Here is a 19,566-nt window from a genome sequence, read left to right on the forward strand (position 1 = left end):
TCCCATGCACTTTTCGTGTTCCTTATGGGTCCCATAATAACTGTGTAACTTTTCAGATTGATCGGTGAAACGCCCGATTTGCGCCCGATTTTTAAAGTTTCCATACGATTTTATATGGGAAAATTCACTTTTTCAAAACTTATTCTCTAGAAATTCCCAGTTGGGTCCTAAAAATATATCGATACATGATATTTGTAGGAAATTTTCCTGGGAAAAACTCTTCTGAAGACCGTAAGGCGCTACGATGCTTGTAGAAACAGCTTTTCACCCCAAACTGATTGAATGTCTGACAGACGGCTCACAATTGAATTTTACTAGCAATACTGCTGCACTGCCGTGAGATAACATTGTGACGTAGATCCAAGTGATCAGTTTTTCAGTACGGCCCAGTTTAGTTTATAGTTTTAGTTTTATCATTATGAAGCAAGCCCTGTACTTCGTTTCCTTTCTGTCCTTTATTCGAGTAATTCCGTAATTTCCTTCCATGAATTGTACCGTCCACGCTTTCATGAACATGGGTTTTTGAACAGCTGCAATAACAATATTTTTCTTACGTAAGATAATCAATTCTCCCCCCTCCCTCCCCTGTAAGATAGCGTAAGAAAATTATATGAAATGTTACTTAGAAAAATGCAAATTTACGGCACATATTCGCATTTTCATAAATGAATGTTTGTGAGTATTTAGAGACCAGTATGAAACAGTTGGAAATTAAAGGTCAAGTTATCCCATAAGACTCTATTAAGTTTTATTATAATCGGATAACTTTGTTACTTTGTTATGTATCAAAATATGAAAATCACAAAACTTCATTACTCCAGAAACTATCAAACCAATTAGAACAAAATTGGTATCAAATAAACAAATGTTTCCAAAGCCCTTGACTAATAAATTTTATAATGAACTTATGGTTTAAAAGTTATGAGAAGAAACAAGTTTCAGGTGCTGTTTTAAATCATTCGTATTTCTCAGAGATGGCGATAAATTTTCAATTTCATTGTAATCGGACTGTAGCTTGGTCCATTGTGTATAAAAATGTGAAATCACGTTACAAAAAGAAACATATTCCAGAGCAAGCAGACTTACTTACTTTTCTCACAGATGGTTGTTCTAATTCTCACAAAATTGGTATTAACTGAAAGGTCTAGTTGCCCTATAGGTGTCTTTTGAAATTCATTGGAATCGAACTGTTACTCTGTTCGTTATATATTAGAACACAGAAATCAGGAAACTTTATTACCTCAGAATTTGATATCAAATGGTCGGGCTAATTGAAGGAGTTGGAAAATGCTCTTCTCGTTTTCGTCTCGTTCTAATATTTTCGTACGAATAAACTACGACCGCAAAAAGTATAAAAATGAAAATTGCGCAAATGTACAAACAGATTTATTTTCTATAAAAACATCATTTCTACTCAATCGTTTCGGTTGTCTTATCTCGTGTGCACTCAGGCTCTGGCTTCGATGTTTTCCAAACCTTAAGCGAACAATACAACGCAGCTGCGAAACTGATCAAACCAATGACGCCAAGGCCGATAGCAATGTACATTCCGATATCCGGCAGAATAAGAAGCAGCTAAAAATAAAATGAGAAGTAAGAAAGGTTGCTCTTGAAATCTGGTATTTTTAATGTAAAATGATAACTATTCAGCCACACAAAAATTCATCCTCGATGACAGTGGATGATTAAAATTGTCAATTTGACACGAAAGTCAAATAATATTGTGTTAAAAAGAATCGATAATCGTAACCAAAAAGTAGATATTTTAGAAGCATAAATTATCGTTCCGTGTCAAATAATTAAACTATAATAAACTAAAAAACATAAATGACCAAGAATACACAAAAATTGAATGTTGAATACTTTTTTCCGAAATTAGCTCCAAGCTTTGTACCTACAGAATATTTGTATATTTCTAAACAATTCTGCTCTATTGGGGTGTCTGCTCTGTACTACTAAACACTACCACTTGATAAAACTATTCATCTATCACGCATATTAACCGGGTAATAATTCCATTCATAACCGTGATATTTAGGGTCAGTCTAAACCTTGATTATATAGCCATTAATTGGAGAAAATCACGAGAGTGATATTTATATCAAAGGTTTCGAAGTATTCAGATTCGCCGATGATGTTGTTTTTCTTGCGAGAGGAAATTTGACAGTATAATAGCGGAAAGAATGCAGTTAGCTCTGAACTGAGGATAAAACTATGCAGACATAAGGAGCTGACCATACCCCTTCAAAAACAACTATTTTTATATTGACTTGGAAAAGAAGTTATAACTTAGATAGCCTGAAATTGGGCGAGACTACACCGATATTTTCCACTGAGACCAAACACCTTGGGGTGATTTTGGATCAGAAACTCAGCTGGAATGCACATATTGGATATGTCATCGGTAAAGGTACAAGTGTCTATTGGACATGTATCAAAGCCATAGGCAGATGGGAATTAAGACCATGCATGATCTATTGGTTGTACCAGGCAATAATGGGACCAAGAATAACGTATGCCTCGCTAGTATGGTGGCTCAAAATCAAAGAAAGGTCAACGCGAACAAGCAAAAATTTGTAATGCAGTTACTGGGGCAATGCATAGTGCTACATTGAAAGCCCTAGATGCAATTCTGCATCTGTTACCACGCTACCAGGTAATACAACTAGAGGTGGCAAATAGGCAACTAACATGCCACAAAGAAGAATCTAAAGACCAGACGGGCCACTAGGTAACGAAACTTGGATGGAAGCTAAACCAAACATTATATTCGACAAGGCTCTGTCGTCTTCTACACAGATTGCTCAAAAATTAACTATTCAACCGGAGCAGGCATAAATGGTACAGAAATAGGTCGCGGACCTACAGTGTTCCAGGACGAAATATTTGCAATTTTTAAATACGTACAAGTCTGTTTAGCTAGGAAATATAAGCATGGTATTAAACTAGTTTTTTCTATGCGAGGGATACGTAGCGCGCAAGAAAAACGCGTATATTATGAAATTCGCTTGAAAAAACTTCATTTGCTAAACGTTTTTAATAATTTCTGCTAAATACTTTCAAAAAAGAATCAAAAATCTAGGAAAAAATATAGTAAGGTTGTGCCAAATCAGTGAATATTCGGTAAATTGGATTAAGTGAACTCATATGACACTCAACAAACGGTTTGAAAATGAAAAACCAATAAAAAGATGCCGCGTGAAACGGAAATCAGCGTAAAAAAAACATGTAAACAGGGTGGCGAAATCATGGAAGCATTTCTACATTTAATATTTTTGTTCTAAATGCTGAAAAATATCAGGAAAGTTAATGTTCTATTTCGACGAATATCAGGGAAAATCAGGGAATTTATTTTTGAAAACTTTTTCGTCACCCTGGGTTTAACATAAGCGCATAAGCGTCACGTGTTACATTTTAACATTATCGAGGTTGTTTTGCTCAACGTCATGCTTTTATACGTATTTTTGAAATATGTTTTCCAAACATAAGGGTTATTCTAGAAAGCTTGAAAAAACGAATAAACAAATGGGCGCATATTTGAAACTTCAAATGCGCTTTTCTATTTTTTGTAACAGGGTGACGCCCGAGCGTACCACGGTATAGTATTACCACAGACTAACAAACGTAACACTAAATCTTTGCTCCATCGCCACAACAAAAGGATCATTTCAAATTTCCAATCCAACAACAGTCATCGCGCGGCAACACCTGTGGCGCTATCATGCAATCTCATACATATTTTGTAGTTCTCAATTTGACATATGCATGTACGCTAGCGAAATACAAGACGCAGCGCGAACACGGCAGCAGATGGTGCTTGTGTTGCTAACGTGAAGTACTGGTATCTTCCGAACGATGACTTTATTGAAAATTTTTCGAGGTGTTATGTCTGTTAGTCTGTGGTATAACCTTTCTACATATATTCTATCAATAGTTTGCTAAGATTCCCAACCTGGAACACCAATCAGTAATCATATTTAAACTATGCAAAAAATAAAGCTGGTGTGTGAAACACAGAACAAAGCTACAGCAACTATACTGTACCTTCAAATCACTTGCAAGATCCTCCGAAATATCAGCTCTTTGACAAAACCACAAAATCGGCAGCATCACTTCGGGTAAATCTTTGAGCATTCTACATGAAATACAATAGTAAATATCAGTGTATATATACATTTTTATGTAACGAGTTATCTTACGTCAATCCGTAATGTTCAATTGCTAGATTGACTTGTAACTGAGCTTTCACTTGAAGTGCTACTCCAGTGTGTGGTTCCAGTGCAAGTATAAACTCATGCTGTGGCTTGTTAGGTTGCATTCCATCGATTGCATCCAAATACTTCTCATCGGCTAGGTAAAAGTGCGGGTAGGAAACAGTTGCTGGGGCACCCCACTTGCAGCGCGACACATCCAAAACACCTGGTGCCAACACAGGGCAGTTCTCCTCTGGTGCAGTGCATTGACACTTGGTTTCGCTATATCGGTGGCCATTATCAAACGGCCTCTCATTACCTTTCCACTTATAACCGTTCACATCATGTACACTAATTTCACCATCGAATTCAAGGGACATTGCACTACATATATCCGGTGAAAAAACACTGACATTAGATCGCATGTCCTGAAAAGGAGGCCAAAGTTCCCCTGTGGATCCATGAACTAAACCACATTCGCCGCGGTAAAACTCTGTTTGCCTAACTCCGTTCCAACGATGCATCATTCCCATAGTTTCCCATCTGTCCAATCCCGTTCCAATGGTGAATTTTCCATCGTAGATTTTGCTATCATTACGGCCATAGAACCAACCAAATTTGTCATATGGTGGCAGAGTGATGCCTTCAACGAGTTGCGGATATTGTTCGGCAAGATTGAGTAACGCTTTTAAAAACATATCGTCATATCCATCGAATAAAATATCCTTTGCGCGCACCACGTAGAAAGGAGAGTTTATTATTTCGAAACTCGCGTTGATAAGTCCATCCAAAAAAGGTTGTAAAGGATTATCTTTCGTAGCGTAGCCAACTGTCTGTAAATTACAAGTTCGTTGAAAAATTATATTTCGCCATCACAAAGCATTATTTAGCAAAATGTCACGGTGTCATCTGGTTATCAAACATTTAATATGAAAAAAATATTAAAAATTTACTAGTACATGCTTGGGCTGCTCTGGTGAAGATAAGCGTTCAGGGGCGAAACAATTTATTCTTCTGGTTTTTGACGTTAGCGCAGAATTTTAAGGATTTAATCAATGGCCCATCATGCCTTTTATTTTTTCAGTTTTATCCTGGGTCTAGTTAATATATACCTATTATTTGTATTTCTTTTTTAAACATCAACTTCAGTTTAGCTCTAAATGAAAAGGACGACCTAAATTTCTCAAGGAGATTTGTGCAATAGGGAGAAAGTTAGAGCAAGTTATGCTAAACTTTATATGCGATTATTTTGGAATGATTTTTCGAAAAATGACTGCCGTATATGTTTTTATGCCGATAAACTTTTCAACCGATTTTCTTCATCTGTTTAAAATGTTTGTTGTTAACGTCGTTGGTCTCTGAATGATCTTTACCGGAAAATCTGTTTCAATACAGTTTTAGCACTCAAAACTGGATTTTCTAGGACGAACGTACCTTTTGCAATAGATACAAAATACCTATGCTACAACTCTTAACTAATGGAATTTTTTTTTTTTTTCTGATTACAAGAAAAGGCCAACATAAATAACTCCACTATCTAGATTTTCACATAGTGGACAATGTCGATGTTAACCGATGTGATCACTCGAATGACACAAAAAGATCCGATTCCCTACTCACCAACAATACAGGATTAACTGAAACAACTATATCATTTTCCAAATCCCCAGCAGACAGTTCAGGTTCGTAGTGCCAAATGCGTCGCTGATAGAAAGTCAATGTAAAATCATCGTTCCACAGCAGATCATCTCGTTCATGTATCTCTCGAAACGTATACGGGCCTAATTGTTGCAATTGCGGTTTATACCCTGCATCTCGATAGTCATTCGTGTTGGTCCAGTTCCAGAGATAAATCTCAAGGTATATGTTGACAGGCGGATTTTTCCAATTGTCATATATTCGAGTGCCTGGTTTTAGGAGAAATTCTTTCTCTATTTCTTTGCGAACTGCTATGGGCCATACCACACCAAGAATTATGGCTACAATACAAACTATCCCGGCGGTGCTGAAAGCCCACCAACGTTTCGCTTTAGTCGAACAAGCAAATGCCATGATACGATGTCAATTATTAACGTTTTTTTCAAGACTAAACTTGAGCGTCGATTTCAGGTGTTTGAGGAATCAATGATAAGATGCAATTGAACACATCATATCCGAGTATGTGAATGCTTATCAAACGTTTAGTAATAGCACATGCATCTCTTCGTTTCTTAATCTAAGCGTAATTCGGTTCAAATCGTGATAATAAACCGGAGGTGATATAAGCTCTCAACGCTACAAACTGTTTCAAGGCAATAATTAAACGCTTCAACCAGGTCCGCACGAACTGAATAAATTTTGTTTTTGTTTCAGGTATTCATTAGAAATTCATGAGAATTTTAATGAAAATGAAATTGTTCAACATATATTTTTTGCCGTTTCGTCAATTTAGGTGTTAATATATCTTACACATATTTTTTCACGTGTTTACTGTGTATTTCCGATATTGTTTGAATACAGAGAAATGTACATTCATCATTTCGGCTTATAGTGACAAAGCTTGATCAGATCGTTTGCAAATGTCTCTTATGGTGATTAAATTACTATCTGACTGATTTCCACTGTCTGTTACATTTATCGTACTTTTTCTGTATTTTTTTTTTTCAACAGACGATATACGCTAAGAGCACGTTCTAATGTCCTTTGTTCAGTTTCAATCTGTTGTCCATATTTGGCGGTTGACATTTTTTAACACACTCTGCACGACATAATTGATTCATCCTTTGGACATTATAACACATGAAAGTTCTTCGCAGAACTGGATATTTGCGCTTCTATTTGTAAACTTAATACTTTGCGCTACCCCGACAGATTGAGTGAAGCTGTACTCTCATTAAAATAGATTTGAATAGTTTATACATCTTTATAAAAATAAGTATCTCTTTTATTATTTATGTTTCTGTCATCCATTTTAGCAACACATCCCAAACATTTATCAGATCGTTCAAGATGTCAACGTAGAATAAAGAATCATCTCTTCTATGTGATTGTAAACACTTTGTATCGTACAATAACTTCGAACGAAAATGCTACATACTCGGATAATATCTTAACGGCGTCTCATCCATATTTCGAAACAATCAATTTGTCTCATTTTGGCTATTGTTACAAAACTTATGCTGTTTAAAGGCCAATCATCGATAATGGCAAAGTTACTGTATTTCTGTAGCAGCATGTTTTTGAATATATAAACAAGCAGCTTTTGCATTGATGAACAAAGAAAAAGGAACTTGCGCATCCAACGCACGATGAAGTTAAAACGCTGTGCAAAAAAGACTATGCTCCTCTAATAAGCATATAGGGATAATTCAAATATGGTGCCCTGCTTCTCCTCTCTGTCACTGTATGTTTATGATAGAAAATTTTAAGCCCGTTATTCCCCAGAATGTTACACCAAATTTGAAAAATAAAAAATGTGGAAAGAATTCATTCATTATTTCAGTCCATTATTCATTCATTCAATCGAACTACACTCCCATCAACTCTTTTTGCGTCAGTTTGGAGTTTTCCATTGACACTGTTGACGAAGTTAATTTCTTTTCAAGAAAACGAATGTTGCCAAATTTAACATTTGTTTCGAAAAATCAACGTGGAGAAAATTGTCAAAAGGATGGTTTAAATATCACGAACAGCCGTTTGTAGCATTAACGGGTATTCGGTCATCAACTGTGGTCATAAATTCTCTACACTATAAAAGTTTCACGGAAAAATTTGTACGACATGCCAATAAAATGCAGAATTATAAGTTTTGGAGTAACTTTTTTAAACCTTTTTCTTGTTTGAAGCCAGATTCATCAGAACGCACACAAATCCGCCCCCCACCCTTCCATCATTTCACACTAATAAGTTTACGTTAGTTTTGGATGACCACTTAACTTCATATTTCGCTGATCTATTTATTTTATTGTCAAATAATATTAACAATAATCATCCACGGGAAGCACTGCAGAGAAAAAAAAAGAAATTATCCTCAGAAAACTGTGCTGGTAGTACATAGTAAGCAATTTATACAAAATTTTGTTTTAGATGTTAAATATTTAGTTTTTGTTGTAAACCGGTACCGAAATAATACGGAATTAAAAAAAAACAGAATACACAGAATCAATACACAACTTTTGCTGTTTGCAATATTCCCATAATGAATGGAATCATAATTACTGTATCGGACAAAAATCATACTGCCAAGCGGGATAAGACTTCCTTCTATTTTCGATAATGAATTTACTCATACGATTCAATACACTATTTAACATAATAACATAATCTTATCAAAACCAATTACTTTCACAAAGTATTGTTAAGTTTCTTCTTTTGAACAAACATTTCGCGCTGATTTCGAAGTCCTGACGATAAATGATTGATAGTTTTTGTTAAATACATACTACGTTTCCCTGCAACGATCCAAAGTGGGTGTAATTCAGTTTAAAATCTCATGAGATATTCCCCTCTACTTACTACGGTCGCTAACAATGTTTAAAATGTAAAACTTTAATGTTTTGCTGATTCTCTACTAAGCGGAATAGTGTTTGAGTTGAGGAAAAGGCTTCGCTTGTGTAGCAGTTTTTTTCTGGGGGAACAAAATCACAATTAACATGCTGATAGTCTATATATCGACATCATTCACATTCAGCTTATCATCAATGGTCAACAAATCCTAGTATGGCGATTTCACACCGCATGGTGGCTTGAGGAGCAAATACTACTAGTAGGGTGTGCACCACTAACAGTCACTGTACTTGTACCAGCACCTAAATTTTGTTCCTGCAATTCAATTTTTATCCGTATGTCTTCCCTTTTTTGCTGAATTTGCAGCAGTTCCTCGCTTAAATCGTTACATATCCGCAGCAGAAGAAGGTTCTGTTCTTTCAAATGTTTCAGCACATCAGAGCCGTTGGAGCATTCGTTACCCTTTAAACGAACCTGCCGCAAATTGTCACTGAGCGCTAACATCCGTTTTTCATACTCAAGTGAGGATGATTCAACACTACGGGATGTAAGCAATGGCGGCACTGGATGTGGCGGAGACTGGGATCCACGAGAATGTTGCTGCTGAGGCTTACGATAAACCTCGAAAGCGCTGTTGCGTGAGGCCGTTTGCAGCGATGGTGTGCCAACGATGAGCGAGTTTGAAACACCGCTCCTAGAAGGATGTGCACCGCTCCTAGAAGGATTCTTGCATATATTGCAAACCAAAACGTGCGCAGTCTATACACTAAATTCCGCTTCCAGAAATGAACTTATTTGTTCATAGACTTTGCTATAAGCTGTTGATATAGGGATCGAATGTAGGGTTTCGAATGGTGAGTTGCCAACCTGGGAAGAGCGTCAAACATAACTCCGGCCCCTGTATCTCATGCTTCCACGAGTCATATGAACAGACCAGTCTGCCAACTGGAACATGGACACAACTTACTAGCATTGCCTAGTAAATGTTATCATCCGGTAATAGCTAAGTGAAAAGGTGTGACTTTGACACATAAACTATCTTTCAACGAGAGAGTAATTACTATGCCAACCCTGAGCGTCTGTGCAGGTGGTGCGGTCTAAAACAGCGTCTGTTCTCTATGTCAGAAGCGGCTGATTAACGATTTGGTTACAGCTTGGGACCCTAAAGCTGACACGATGGTCCTTCCACGAGGGTTACGATTTTCACAAAGTTGGTTCACATGATAAGGTATAAGCTCAAGAACTAGCCAGTGTGATATTTACGAAGTCAAGAGTTGAGTGGGCAGTGGATTCCTTAACCCTTTATAAGGCAGTGGCAACTATATTGCCACCAAAAACTTTCGTTTTTTTCTGCTTCATAATTACGAGCTATGATCAGTGATCAGATATAAACAATAAAATTTAATCACATTTTTTTAGCCTCGGCCCGTTAAAGGGTTAAAGCCCTTCAAATCGCCATTTATCCAGTACTTTTACAAAAAAGCAAGGATTTTATAGTCCCCTTTCTGGTGGAGATGTTCAGGGCTAGCATGATACTAAGCTACATTCCTAGTAAATAGCGAGAAGTCCGCGTCATATTTATTCCTAAGGAAAACGTGACAGCACAAGTCCTAAAGAATACAGACCAATCAGTCTAACTTCTGTCATTTTAAAAAAAGGTGAAAGAAATCATTGATCTACACATCAAATTATCTTACTTGAACAGTAAACCATTGAACAAATTCCAGTTTGCCTATCAATCTGGTAAACCAATTAAAATCACACTTCACATGTTGATTTCAAAACTAGAGAAGTCTTTTGATGCTGAAGTAATCTCACTGACAGCTTTTCTTGACATTGAGGGAGCATATGACAATGCTTTTCACGAATCTTCAAAGAAAGCTGCAAGAACGCGGTTTCGATATGTGCATCTAAAATTGGACACTTGCTATGTTAGCAAACCGGGTAACCGGGTAATAACAGCCAAATTAGGAAGATCAACTTTAATGACAAAACCAACAATGGGTTGTCTGCAAGAAGCGGTTTTATCTCCTATATTGTGATTTCTTGTAGTCGATGATCTTCTTAACAACTTAACAAACCTAGGATACGGAGTCATCGGATTCACTGATGACATTACTTTTTTAATTAGGGGTAAAAGTGGGCTTACTATTTCTAATAGAGTGCAATTCGCCCTGAACTACACATGATGCACTACATATGGTGTAAGTTGATAGCACTAAACTTCAACCCTTCTAAAACAGTCATAATCCCATTAACAATAAAGAGAAAGTATAATAAATGCGGAAAGTTTTTCGAAATGTTTACCAATGCTACTCAAAATGCATGAATATATTCTTGAACAATATACTGATTATGCATTCTGAGTAGGATTGGTAAATATTTCTGAAGACTTTGCATCCAAACCTATGGTGCTCTAGAGTAACCATGGTAAAGAGAGGGTTAAGTTGGTTGAACCATAGTTGGTGATATCCGGACGAACTAAGTACCTTAGTGTTATGCTTGACCATGAGCTCAACTGGAACGACCATCTAGAGTATGCAATCTCGAAAGCAAACAACGCTCTTTTTTGGGCTTGCAACAATACATTTGACAAAAAGTGGGGACTCAAGCCGAGGATGATTAACTGGATATACTCGACAATTATGAGACCCAGATTAACATATGCTTCGCTAGTTTGGTGGTCTAAAACTACTTAAATATCAGCTGAAAAAAGCTGGATAAACTTCAACGTCTGACAAGCTTATCAATAACAGGAACGATGACCAGTGCACCATCTAAAGCCTTAGAAGCTCTTTTATATCTTCTACCCTTGCATCAATATGTACAACTTAAAGCCGAAAAAGCTGCCTTTAGGCTCAAACGTGTTAAAACTTTTCAGGAAGGGGATTTTAAGGGACATTTACGAACCCTCAGGTTTTCAACTGAACACCTTAGTAACCATGAATGAAGACTGGAGGTCCATCCAGTCTTCATTCATGGTTACTAAGGTTCAACTTCAACGTTCCCTTCAAAGTGATTGAATCCAATTGCAGCGAATGGGAGAAGGAGGATCACTCATATTTTATACAGATGGCTCTAGAATGGGTGAGTCTACAGGCGCTGGGGTCACTGGACCAGGAATCAATTCGAATGGGACAGTGGCCCACAGTTTTTCAAGCTGAAATAAATGCTATTTTAACATGCACAAATATTTGTTTGGCTAGAAAATATAGGTATGCCAATAGCTGCATTTTCTCAGATAGTCAAGCAGCTCTCAATACGTTAAAAGCATATACATGTCAGTCCAAGTTATTGTATTTTAGTTTAAGAGATTGTATTCTATCCCTCCAACAACTATCTGCAACAAACGATGTTAATCCATACTGGGTGCCTAGTCACTGTGGTATAATAGGAAACGAAAAAGCAAACATTGGTTCTTCGACTACATTCGTCGGGCCGGAGCCATTCTGTGGGGTGTCTACATCCTGTTTAAAATCAGAGCTTGGAGGCTGGGAAACAAGCAGTAGCAGTGGTCATAAGCTCCAACAGGAAAAAAAGGTCGGTTAAGCTTCTGGGCTTTGTGAATGACTGACATCTTAACACGCTACTTTGCGACGGCGGAGTAAACCTACGTCCGACTGAAAACTGAAGCCAGCTACCGTGAGACGCCCTAATTCTGCGCGGCTTCTAATTCTGCGCACTTCGTATCAAAATGCTGATGCTGTTTAGTTAAAAAGGAAACATAAGCAGAAAGTTTACAGTTAATATATAGGAAATCACTTCCAAACATCCAGAGGCGTCGCGTGGCTGATTTCGTCACATGTGCACCAAACATTTATTTAAGTTTTTTTTCCTTGAATAAAAAAGGAACTCACACCAAAGTGTTTGATGATTCAAATTGGAGGGTTTCGCTAGTAGGCTTACTTGATTTAAAGGTTTTTATATTTCTATAATCGCATATGCCCGGGGTAGTAAGGTATTATAGGTAGTAAGGTACCTGTGCAGTGCACATGTAGCACAGGTGGGCCCGACGCCACTGCAAACATCATTTTTGGAAATCTGCTTTTAATTGATATTTTTTAACATTCTAATAAGAAGTGCGCAGAATTAAGAGCCGCGCAGAATTAGGGCGCTTTACGGTAAATCGAACTGCAAATAAACGCGTTGAAAACTTAATACATGAGGGCGAGTGCTTCCAATGACAACAGTATCAACCTCCCAACGCTGCACAAAACCCGCTGTAAAAAATCCTGATAAGATCGGGGCACCAGCAGCGAGCTGAAAACCAGCTTCATAGTACTAAGGAAGATGCACCTACGCGTGGTGGGGTGGCAGCCGATCAACGCGAGGATGGGCAAGTTTAGAAAAAGGGCCGGTTCTTCAACTACAGCAACATCACCGTGCTCCGGCCACATATAGCATGATTTGATGATGAGTCTCTGATGACGAGAAGGAAACGCAGCTGGAGCGAAAATCTTCATCGGGGATATGAACGCTCAGGTAGGACGAAAGGCAATGTAAAACGGCCAGCGGTGCGTGAACTTTGCAGCTTTCCAGGGTATGATATCGAAGTATCTTCCTCCCCCGCAAATATATATGTATCCACACCCGTCGTTCCACAGATCACCCGACCAACAGATAGATAATCAAATCGACTATGTACGTTCAAACTAAAGACAGGACGAGCTCGTGTACCTGGGCTCACTGGTAACCAAGATACCAGCAGAAAATTCATGTTGATCACCGGAGGAATCTATAAATTACAGAAAAACTTACCATGTGCGTTCCACCAGTGGTGGTTGTATTTGAAAAATGTGCAAAATCAGCAAATCCAGGCACAGCTGAAAGTTGTTCGGATGTTGGAGTGACGCGTGGTGGAACTTCTGGTGGTGGTGGCATCTTTAACTGATCCTCCAATTGTTTGGTCAAGCCAGAAGCCCCAGAAACACCACTAGTTGTGTTGAGTTTAAGCTTGTTCAGATCTAAACTGCTGCTTCGTGTGTGACGGTGATGTGCAGGTCGTGGAGGGGGCAACGGCGGAGGAGGTTGATCCTTCTTACTGGCACTATTGATTACGGTTCCCATGACTGGGTGTCCAGCAGTACTGTTGATAACACTGTTGAAAGTGGCTGTATCAAGTGAGGTAGCCATAGAATCTACCACGATCACTGAACCGCTGGCAGAGGTCACACTTGGTTCTCGTTGTGGGGGCGGAGGTATGGCACCTACCCCCTTTGATGGGGGCTTTTTTGGCTGAGGTCTTTGAATAGCACGAAGATCCCCGCTGGTCAGTGAATCGCGTTGGTTTGATATTGGCTGTTGAGGGAGTTGTGTGAGCTGCTTTGGACTCGAATCATCCTGCTGTACTATCAAAATACCGCCAGTTCCGACGGTCACATCACTGTAGACTAGATTGCTATTATCTGCAGCTTCAGCACCTGGAAGGGTCATATACCTAATTTGAGACAATTCAAATAAAAAAAATAATTATTCTCTATCTTACCAACAGGTGTTACACGTAGTGGTACTGGATGCAAAATTTGTGGATCAGATACAATTGCCTGAGTCGTGCGTTGCATATCAAAGTTGACGGGTTTGGGTCCAGGACTAGAAACGTTCGATGTAGGAGATTCTGTAAATTTGGTCCATTCTTTACTGGAAATGTTCCACTCCTAAAACCGAAGGGTAGTTAGTGGGCTATATAAAGCTTGTTTAAATTGAATACCTTATTATTTAAATTATTAGGCGGTGTCATTGATTGTTCGTTTTTCGAGGGTTTTGTTTTTGAATGCTGCAGTGGAGATACCAGATTGGTTTGTGTTTTTCTACCAGACCTGGATATATTGTTCATCAATTTCGAGTTACCGGTTGTAGATGAGACTGTTGGTGAACTGTGTTCGATGCTTCCAACCGATACAAGTGTGGCAGTTGCCATTGAATTTCCAGTTGTTGATAATTGATGACTGAATTTTAGTTGTTCCGGATGTGAAACGATTCGTTGGTAGTCTTTTTTGTCGATGTTTACCCTATTACCGCTATCAGTATTATCATCGCTTTCGAGATGCAGTAAATCAGCCTCCTCTGGACCAATTCGTTCACGATCGGTAATACTGTTTCCAGTTTCTATCCCAATTCCACCAGTACTAGCACCTCCGGTCGAATTACCACTTTGTTGAGTTTGATTACTAGTATTTGCACCAGGTAACAATGAATTCTGTAACAAACTCGGCATCAAACAGCCAGGAAGAGTGCTTGGCACAGGGATGTTATTTCGTCGCAAAACTACCAAATGCATTGCCGCCGTGAACTCCGCCAAATTTAAAGCACCATCACGTGTAACATCACACATCTGCCAAATGTGTCGCAACTCTTTTATTGGTATACGAGATTTTTCGAAAAACACTCTGCAATAATTAGATTTTTTCTAGTACACGATGTTGACTGCATTAACATGAATCATTTTACTTACCTAGCCACTTGTCCACTGACTAACCCATGCACGTCAGGCTGTATAGTTCTAAACTGTTTCAAGTAATATTCTTTCTGAGTTTGCGAAATCTGATAAAAATATTCCAATTCAGTATCTTGGTCATCATCACTACTGTGTTTATCAGAAGACTCTTCTTCTGTGCCTAGCAACTGACGCTGTTCTTCACACACTAAACCCTGCCAAAGAGCCTGGTTTGCCCATGGACGTTCGGCTACACTGTTGGTTGGCGTCGGACTGTCACTAGCCGTACTCCACGCCTCTGGAGAACCACCGACTCCACTGCTGGTTCCACCTCCTACTAGCTTTCCGACTCCTTGACCTTTTACTTTGACCACGTGATGACGTTCAGTTAGTCTTAGTATTGAATCGTCGTTGTGTTCCACCTCGGAATCAGTGCTCGGCTGATCAGAGTTGGTCATATCGCCACTGTTGGACATGTTATTGTTAGTTCTAAACTGTTTCAAGTAATATTCTTTCTGAGTTTGCGAAATCTGATAAAAATATTCCAAATCAGTATCTTGGTCATCATCACTACTGTGTTTATCAGAAGACTCTTCTTCTGTGCCTAGCAACTGACGCTGTTCTTCACACACTAAACCCTGCCAAAGAGCCTGGTTTGCCCATGGACGTTCGGCTACACTGTTGGTTGGCGTCGGACTGTCACTAGCCGTACTCCACGCCTCTGGAGAACCACCGACTCCACTGCTGGTTCCACCTCCTACTAGCTTTCCGACTCCTTGACCTTTTACTTTGACCACGTGATGACGTTCAGTTAGTCTTAGTATTGAATCGTCGTTGTGTTCCACCTCGGAATCAGTGCTCGGCTGATCAGAGTTGGTCATATCGCCACTGTTGGACATGTTATCAACTCTTTCACGACTACTACTGCTACTAGTCGTTACCAGTTCAATTAGATCTTTGCCGCCTTTCATCTCAATATAATCTGCAGATCGATTGCCATACCCATTTCGTTCCGGTGGTGCCATCCCGGTGGAGCCCACCGAACTAGCGGTGGAGCCTGCACCGGATGCCGATACAGGAAGTGTTGTAGGAGATTCAATCCAACTGAATTGTGGCAATGGGAGAGTTAACGTGGAAGTGAGAATCTCTTCGCGCAGTGGCACTGACGCTTGATAGGCCGCAATCAGTTTTAGGCAACCATAAAACTGCTGTCGAGACAGATGCAGTGCGGTTTGAGGAATACCGACAAGTGATGTTATCTGTGAAAAATTAAATAAATAATTAACTTAGAATATTCATCTGCATCTGTACAACTGCAATTAATTTAAAAAACTCAGGATGATCGAAACCGAAAATCTCTCCCAGAGTATACGCGATATTGAAAGGAATGGCAGGTGCAACTGCAATGCTATTTTGTGTTTAAAATGTATTGTAGGTAATATAAGAATAAGCACTCAAGTTTTACTAAAACTTTAATTAAATAATGAAACCCATCGACCCATTTCCAATTTTTTATTTGTCAATCTTTCTCCCTCACCCGGTAGCATAGAAACATCTGACAACATAAAGAGCAAATCTATTGCACTCGTTTTGATTCGGAAGCAGTTATTTATACCCTCTTGTATGAAGGAAGCTATTTTATATTACTATCGCATATCACGTTGAATATTCACATCGACACAGATAGGAAAAGCCACCAGCGATTGCACATCATCGTGCAATTTGCTATTTGCGAAAAAACACGACTTTTGCACGAAAGGTTGCAACACTGACCTGTCTTTTCTCATATCCGTTTATTTTCCTTCTTCTTTAGTTTGATACATGTCAATCGTTCATTCAATCCGTTGATTCACGATGCCAACTACTACTGGCATCCATTTCTTCGTTCTCGTTGCGTTGTAGCAAGACGATAAATCTGCTGAATGCATTCAATCATTGGATATAGCTACTACAGGTGCTGATTAATGAAGCTGAACTCAACAAAGCCACGGTTATTTGTCCCTCAACAAACTACACCTACTACATTCGGTATAGTTAGCCGGAGGCGCAAAAAGATCTTTAGGGGCTCTTTTACTTCTAAGTACGGACGGAGGTCGTTTGACAAATTAGAGCCGGTCATAGGTTCTATCATGTTATCTATCAAAGTCGAGTGTCATACAACTTCCCGTGCCGTAAGTTCTGCGACTCAAACGGTACGTTCTATTGTTTTAAAATGCTTTTGTATATAAACTGTAGCGTGCTATACGAAGCTGGGTATTTCATTTCAAGAGGACAACTAACAATTTCTTTGGACCAAACTAGGGATGGACGAACGGCTCACGAGCCGTTCATATGAACCGGTTCTTGAAAAAGAGCGAAAGAATGAACGGCTCACGAAAAAGAACCACGGTTCTTTGAGCGCACCAAAACTGTTTGGTTCGCGCGAACCCGAAGTTTACCAAGACAACACGAACTGCCAACGCTCGTGAATCATTGTGAACCATGAGCCGTTCATATGAGTCGGTTCAGAACCGTGAGTGAGCGGTTCAGAGCCGCTCTTGCAAAAGAGCCGTTTCGCCCACCCCTAAACCAAACCCAATAGTAACTACATGATTCAAACATTAGAAAAAAGACAACAATTTAATGTTGCATGTTTGTGAACGTGCACCTAACCTTTTTTATCGCAGGCCGTTATTTTTTAAATTGTTGAACAAAGCTTCATCAATATTTGTATCAACGGGTCGTGAGTTAGGGTCCTGGGTGGAGTCGCCTCCCCGGGCGTCGGTGATTGGCACAACAACAGTGGCGGAACTAGACCGACGGTAAATGAGCGAGAATAAAAAAAAATAAATATTTGTATCACACCCGATATAAAAAAAAACCATCGAATTTGTGTTTCTTTTGTTTTTGTAAAAAAAAAAACAAACAATCACCTTCAATCTTGTTTGCATCCCCGTTTTTGTTCGAATTAATTCGAACGTTCGAACTCCCCTTTTTTCTGTGTGGACGCATCACTGCGACCTAGCGAACCTATACATTAGAGAAATGACAAGACACTCACCGTTAAGGCAACTGTCAACATCAAAGCGGATAACGACAATGCAAAATGATACAACTCGCCCGTTTTGATGTTGACAGTTGCCTTAACGGTGAGTGTCTTGTCATTTCTCTAATGTATAGGTTCGCTACTGCGACCAGAGAGCTTAGATCTATTGTGATATTGCCCAGGGGTTTTCTGCACTCCGCACTTCATATTATTAGCAGTAACCAAGGTTGATATTTGTTGACACTCTTGAGTGAAAGTGAAAAAAAGCATCCACAAACGTTATTTTTTTACAATCCTTTCAGAGTTCTCCCTTCCTGCTTTTTGTATGGAAGTGAACTGTCAAAACACCTCATTATATTTCAGGCGATGAAAGCAAGACAACAAAATCAGTTTATCAGTTAACGAAGATTGTCAAGGCATCGGTCAGTGTCCGTGAAAAAGTGATTCGGTGAGGTTCATTCTGGTTGAGTGGACTGTTTGTTTTTCTTTGTCGCTTTGAAGTGAAGATCATTTGGTTGGATTTGTAGTCCAATTTTATTCCGTAACCGTGAACGATGCGCGCGATCTATTTCATCTGAGTATAACAGCACGTTACTAGGACGAAAATCTAGTGTATCTGAAAGAGTGCTGCGATCATTGGAAGTGAAAATTAAAAATGATTGGTTGTAATTTTCGAAGAATTTTGCTAGGGAAAATGACTTATCAGCACTGGCAGTAACACTACTGAAGTAAGTGATACGCTTATCATTCATGTCAGTGCTTGTGTGTAATTACCTTCCTTTCCATTTCAAGCTTCCTGCTCTACTATACCGAGTCTCTGTCCATCCCAACAATATCGCCTAGTTAAAAAATTCCCTGGAGAAAACTTTCATATGTTACTCACACCAGTTTTATTATAATAGGGGCTTACACTTGTTAGGAGGAGAGTCAACAGGGTACTGTAGAATCCAGATTGAAGGAAGGGTACGTGGTGGGGAGCCTGAGAATAAACCCATGCTCAAAGTCCTTTGACAACCAAATGACCTGATTCTACTAAGATTCGAACCCACGACCACCCGCTTACCAAAGCGGACTCTTTAACCTTGCGGCTACGGAGCTCCACTTACCAAATGGCCAAATACCGATCGCCAATAGTGTTGTTTTGCAAAAACTTAAAGTTGATATGTCGCAAGCAAGGTTTCGCTACCATTTATTCTAGTCTGTGTCTCTGGGGTACTTATCCCACGGTTCCCCTCGATAAATCCGGAACAACGGAACATTTGGAAATGTCCCCTACTGTCCCAAAAACTATGATAAATTTGTGATTTTACAAAAAAGGTTCGTTCAAAATCGGTTCAGATCTTGCGGAATGGCAGGTAAAAGAATTTTCATTTTTTCGGCTCCGGAGGGGTCGCTTACGCAAGTGTTAACTATTGTTTGGCCCTTGGAGC

The 19,566-nt window shown here is 39.1% G+C and overlaps 2 protein-coding genes across 2 annotated transcripts; both read right to left on the minus strand.

The window, feature by feature from the left end:
* Positions 1-1,373: 1,373 nt before the first annotated feature.
* On the minus strand, positions 1,374-6,306 carry LOC129730316 (protein croquemort-like). The gene is made up of 4 exons (XM_055689564.1): positions 5,814-6,306; positions 4,200-5,026; positions 4,045-4,135; positions 1,374-1,575 (listed from the first exon to the last, which is right to left on the minus strand). The coding sequence occupies exons 1-4, from the start codon at positions 6,243-6,245 to the stop codon at positions 1,411-1,413; spliced, it is 1,515 nt and encodes a 504-aa protein (XP_055545539.1). The 5' UTR covers positions 6,246-6,306; the 3' UTR covers positions 1,374-1,410.
* Positions 6,307-6,815: 509 nt separating this feature from the next.
* LOC129728534 (ralBP1-associated Eps domain-containing protein 1-like) lies at positions 6,816-16,681 on the minus strand. The gene is made up of 6 exons (XM_055686978.1): positions 16,649-16,681; positions 15,130-16,370; positions 14,386-15,064; positions 14,164-14,332; positions 13,437-14,098; positions 6,816-9,404 (listed from the first exon to the last, which is right to left on the minus strand). The coding sequence occupies exons 1-6, from the start codon at positions 16,664-16,666 to the stop codon at positions 8,901-8,903; spliced, it is 3,273 nt and encodes a 1,090-aa protein (XP_055542953.1). The 5' UTR covers positions 16,667-16,681; the 3' UTR covers positions 6,816-8,900.
* Positions 16,682-19,566: the final 2,885 nt, after the last annotated feature.

The sequence above is a fragment of the Wyeomyia smithii genome, chromosome 3 (assembly GCF_029784165.1).
Source record: "Wyeomyia smithii strain HCP4-BCI-WySm-NY-G18 chromosome 3, ASM2978416v1, whole genome shotgun sequence".
Classification (NCBI taxonomy): Eukaryota; Metazoa; Arthropoda; class Insecta; order Diptera; family Culicidae; genus Wyeomyia; species Wyeomyia smithii.

Coding starts and splice junctions, on each gene's coding strand:
- LOC129730316 (XM_055689564.1), bottom strand. CDS start 6,245: ATGGCATTTGCTTGTTCGACTAAAGCGAAACGTTGGTGGGCTTTCAGC. Junction 5,027..5,813: donor CAGTTAATCCTGTATTGTTG/GTGAGTAGGGAA, acceptor TGTAATTTACAG/ACAGTTGGCTACGCTACGAA. Junction 4,136..4,199: donor ATTGAACATTACGGATTGAC/GTAAGATAACTC, acceptor TATTTCATGTAG/AATGCTCAAAGATTTACCCG.
- LOC129728534 (XM_055686978.1), bottom strand. Junction 14,333..14,385: donor CTAATAATTTAAATAATAAG/GTATTCAATTTA, acceptor CTTCGGTTTTAG/GAGTGGAACATTTCCAGTAA. Junction 9,405..13,436: donor CCACTGGTGGAACGCACATG/GTAAGTTTTTCT, acceptor AATATATGCAAG/AATCCTTCTAGGAGCGGTGC.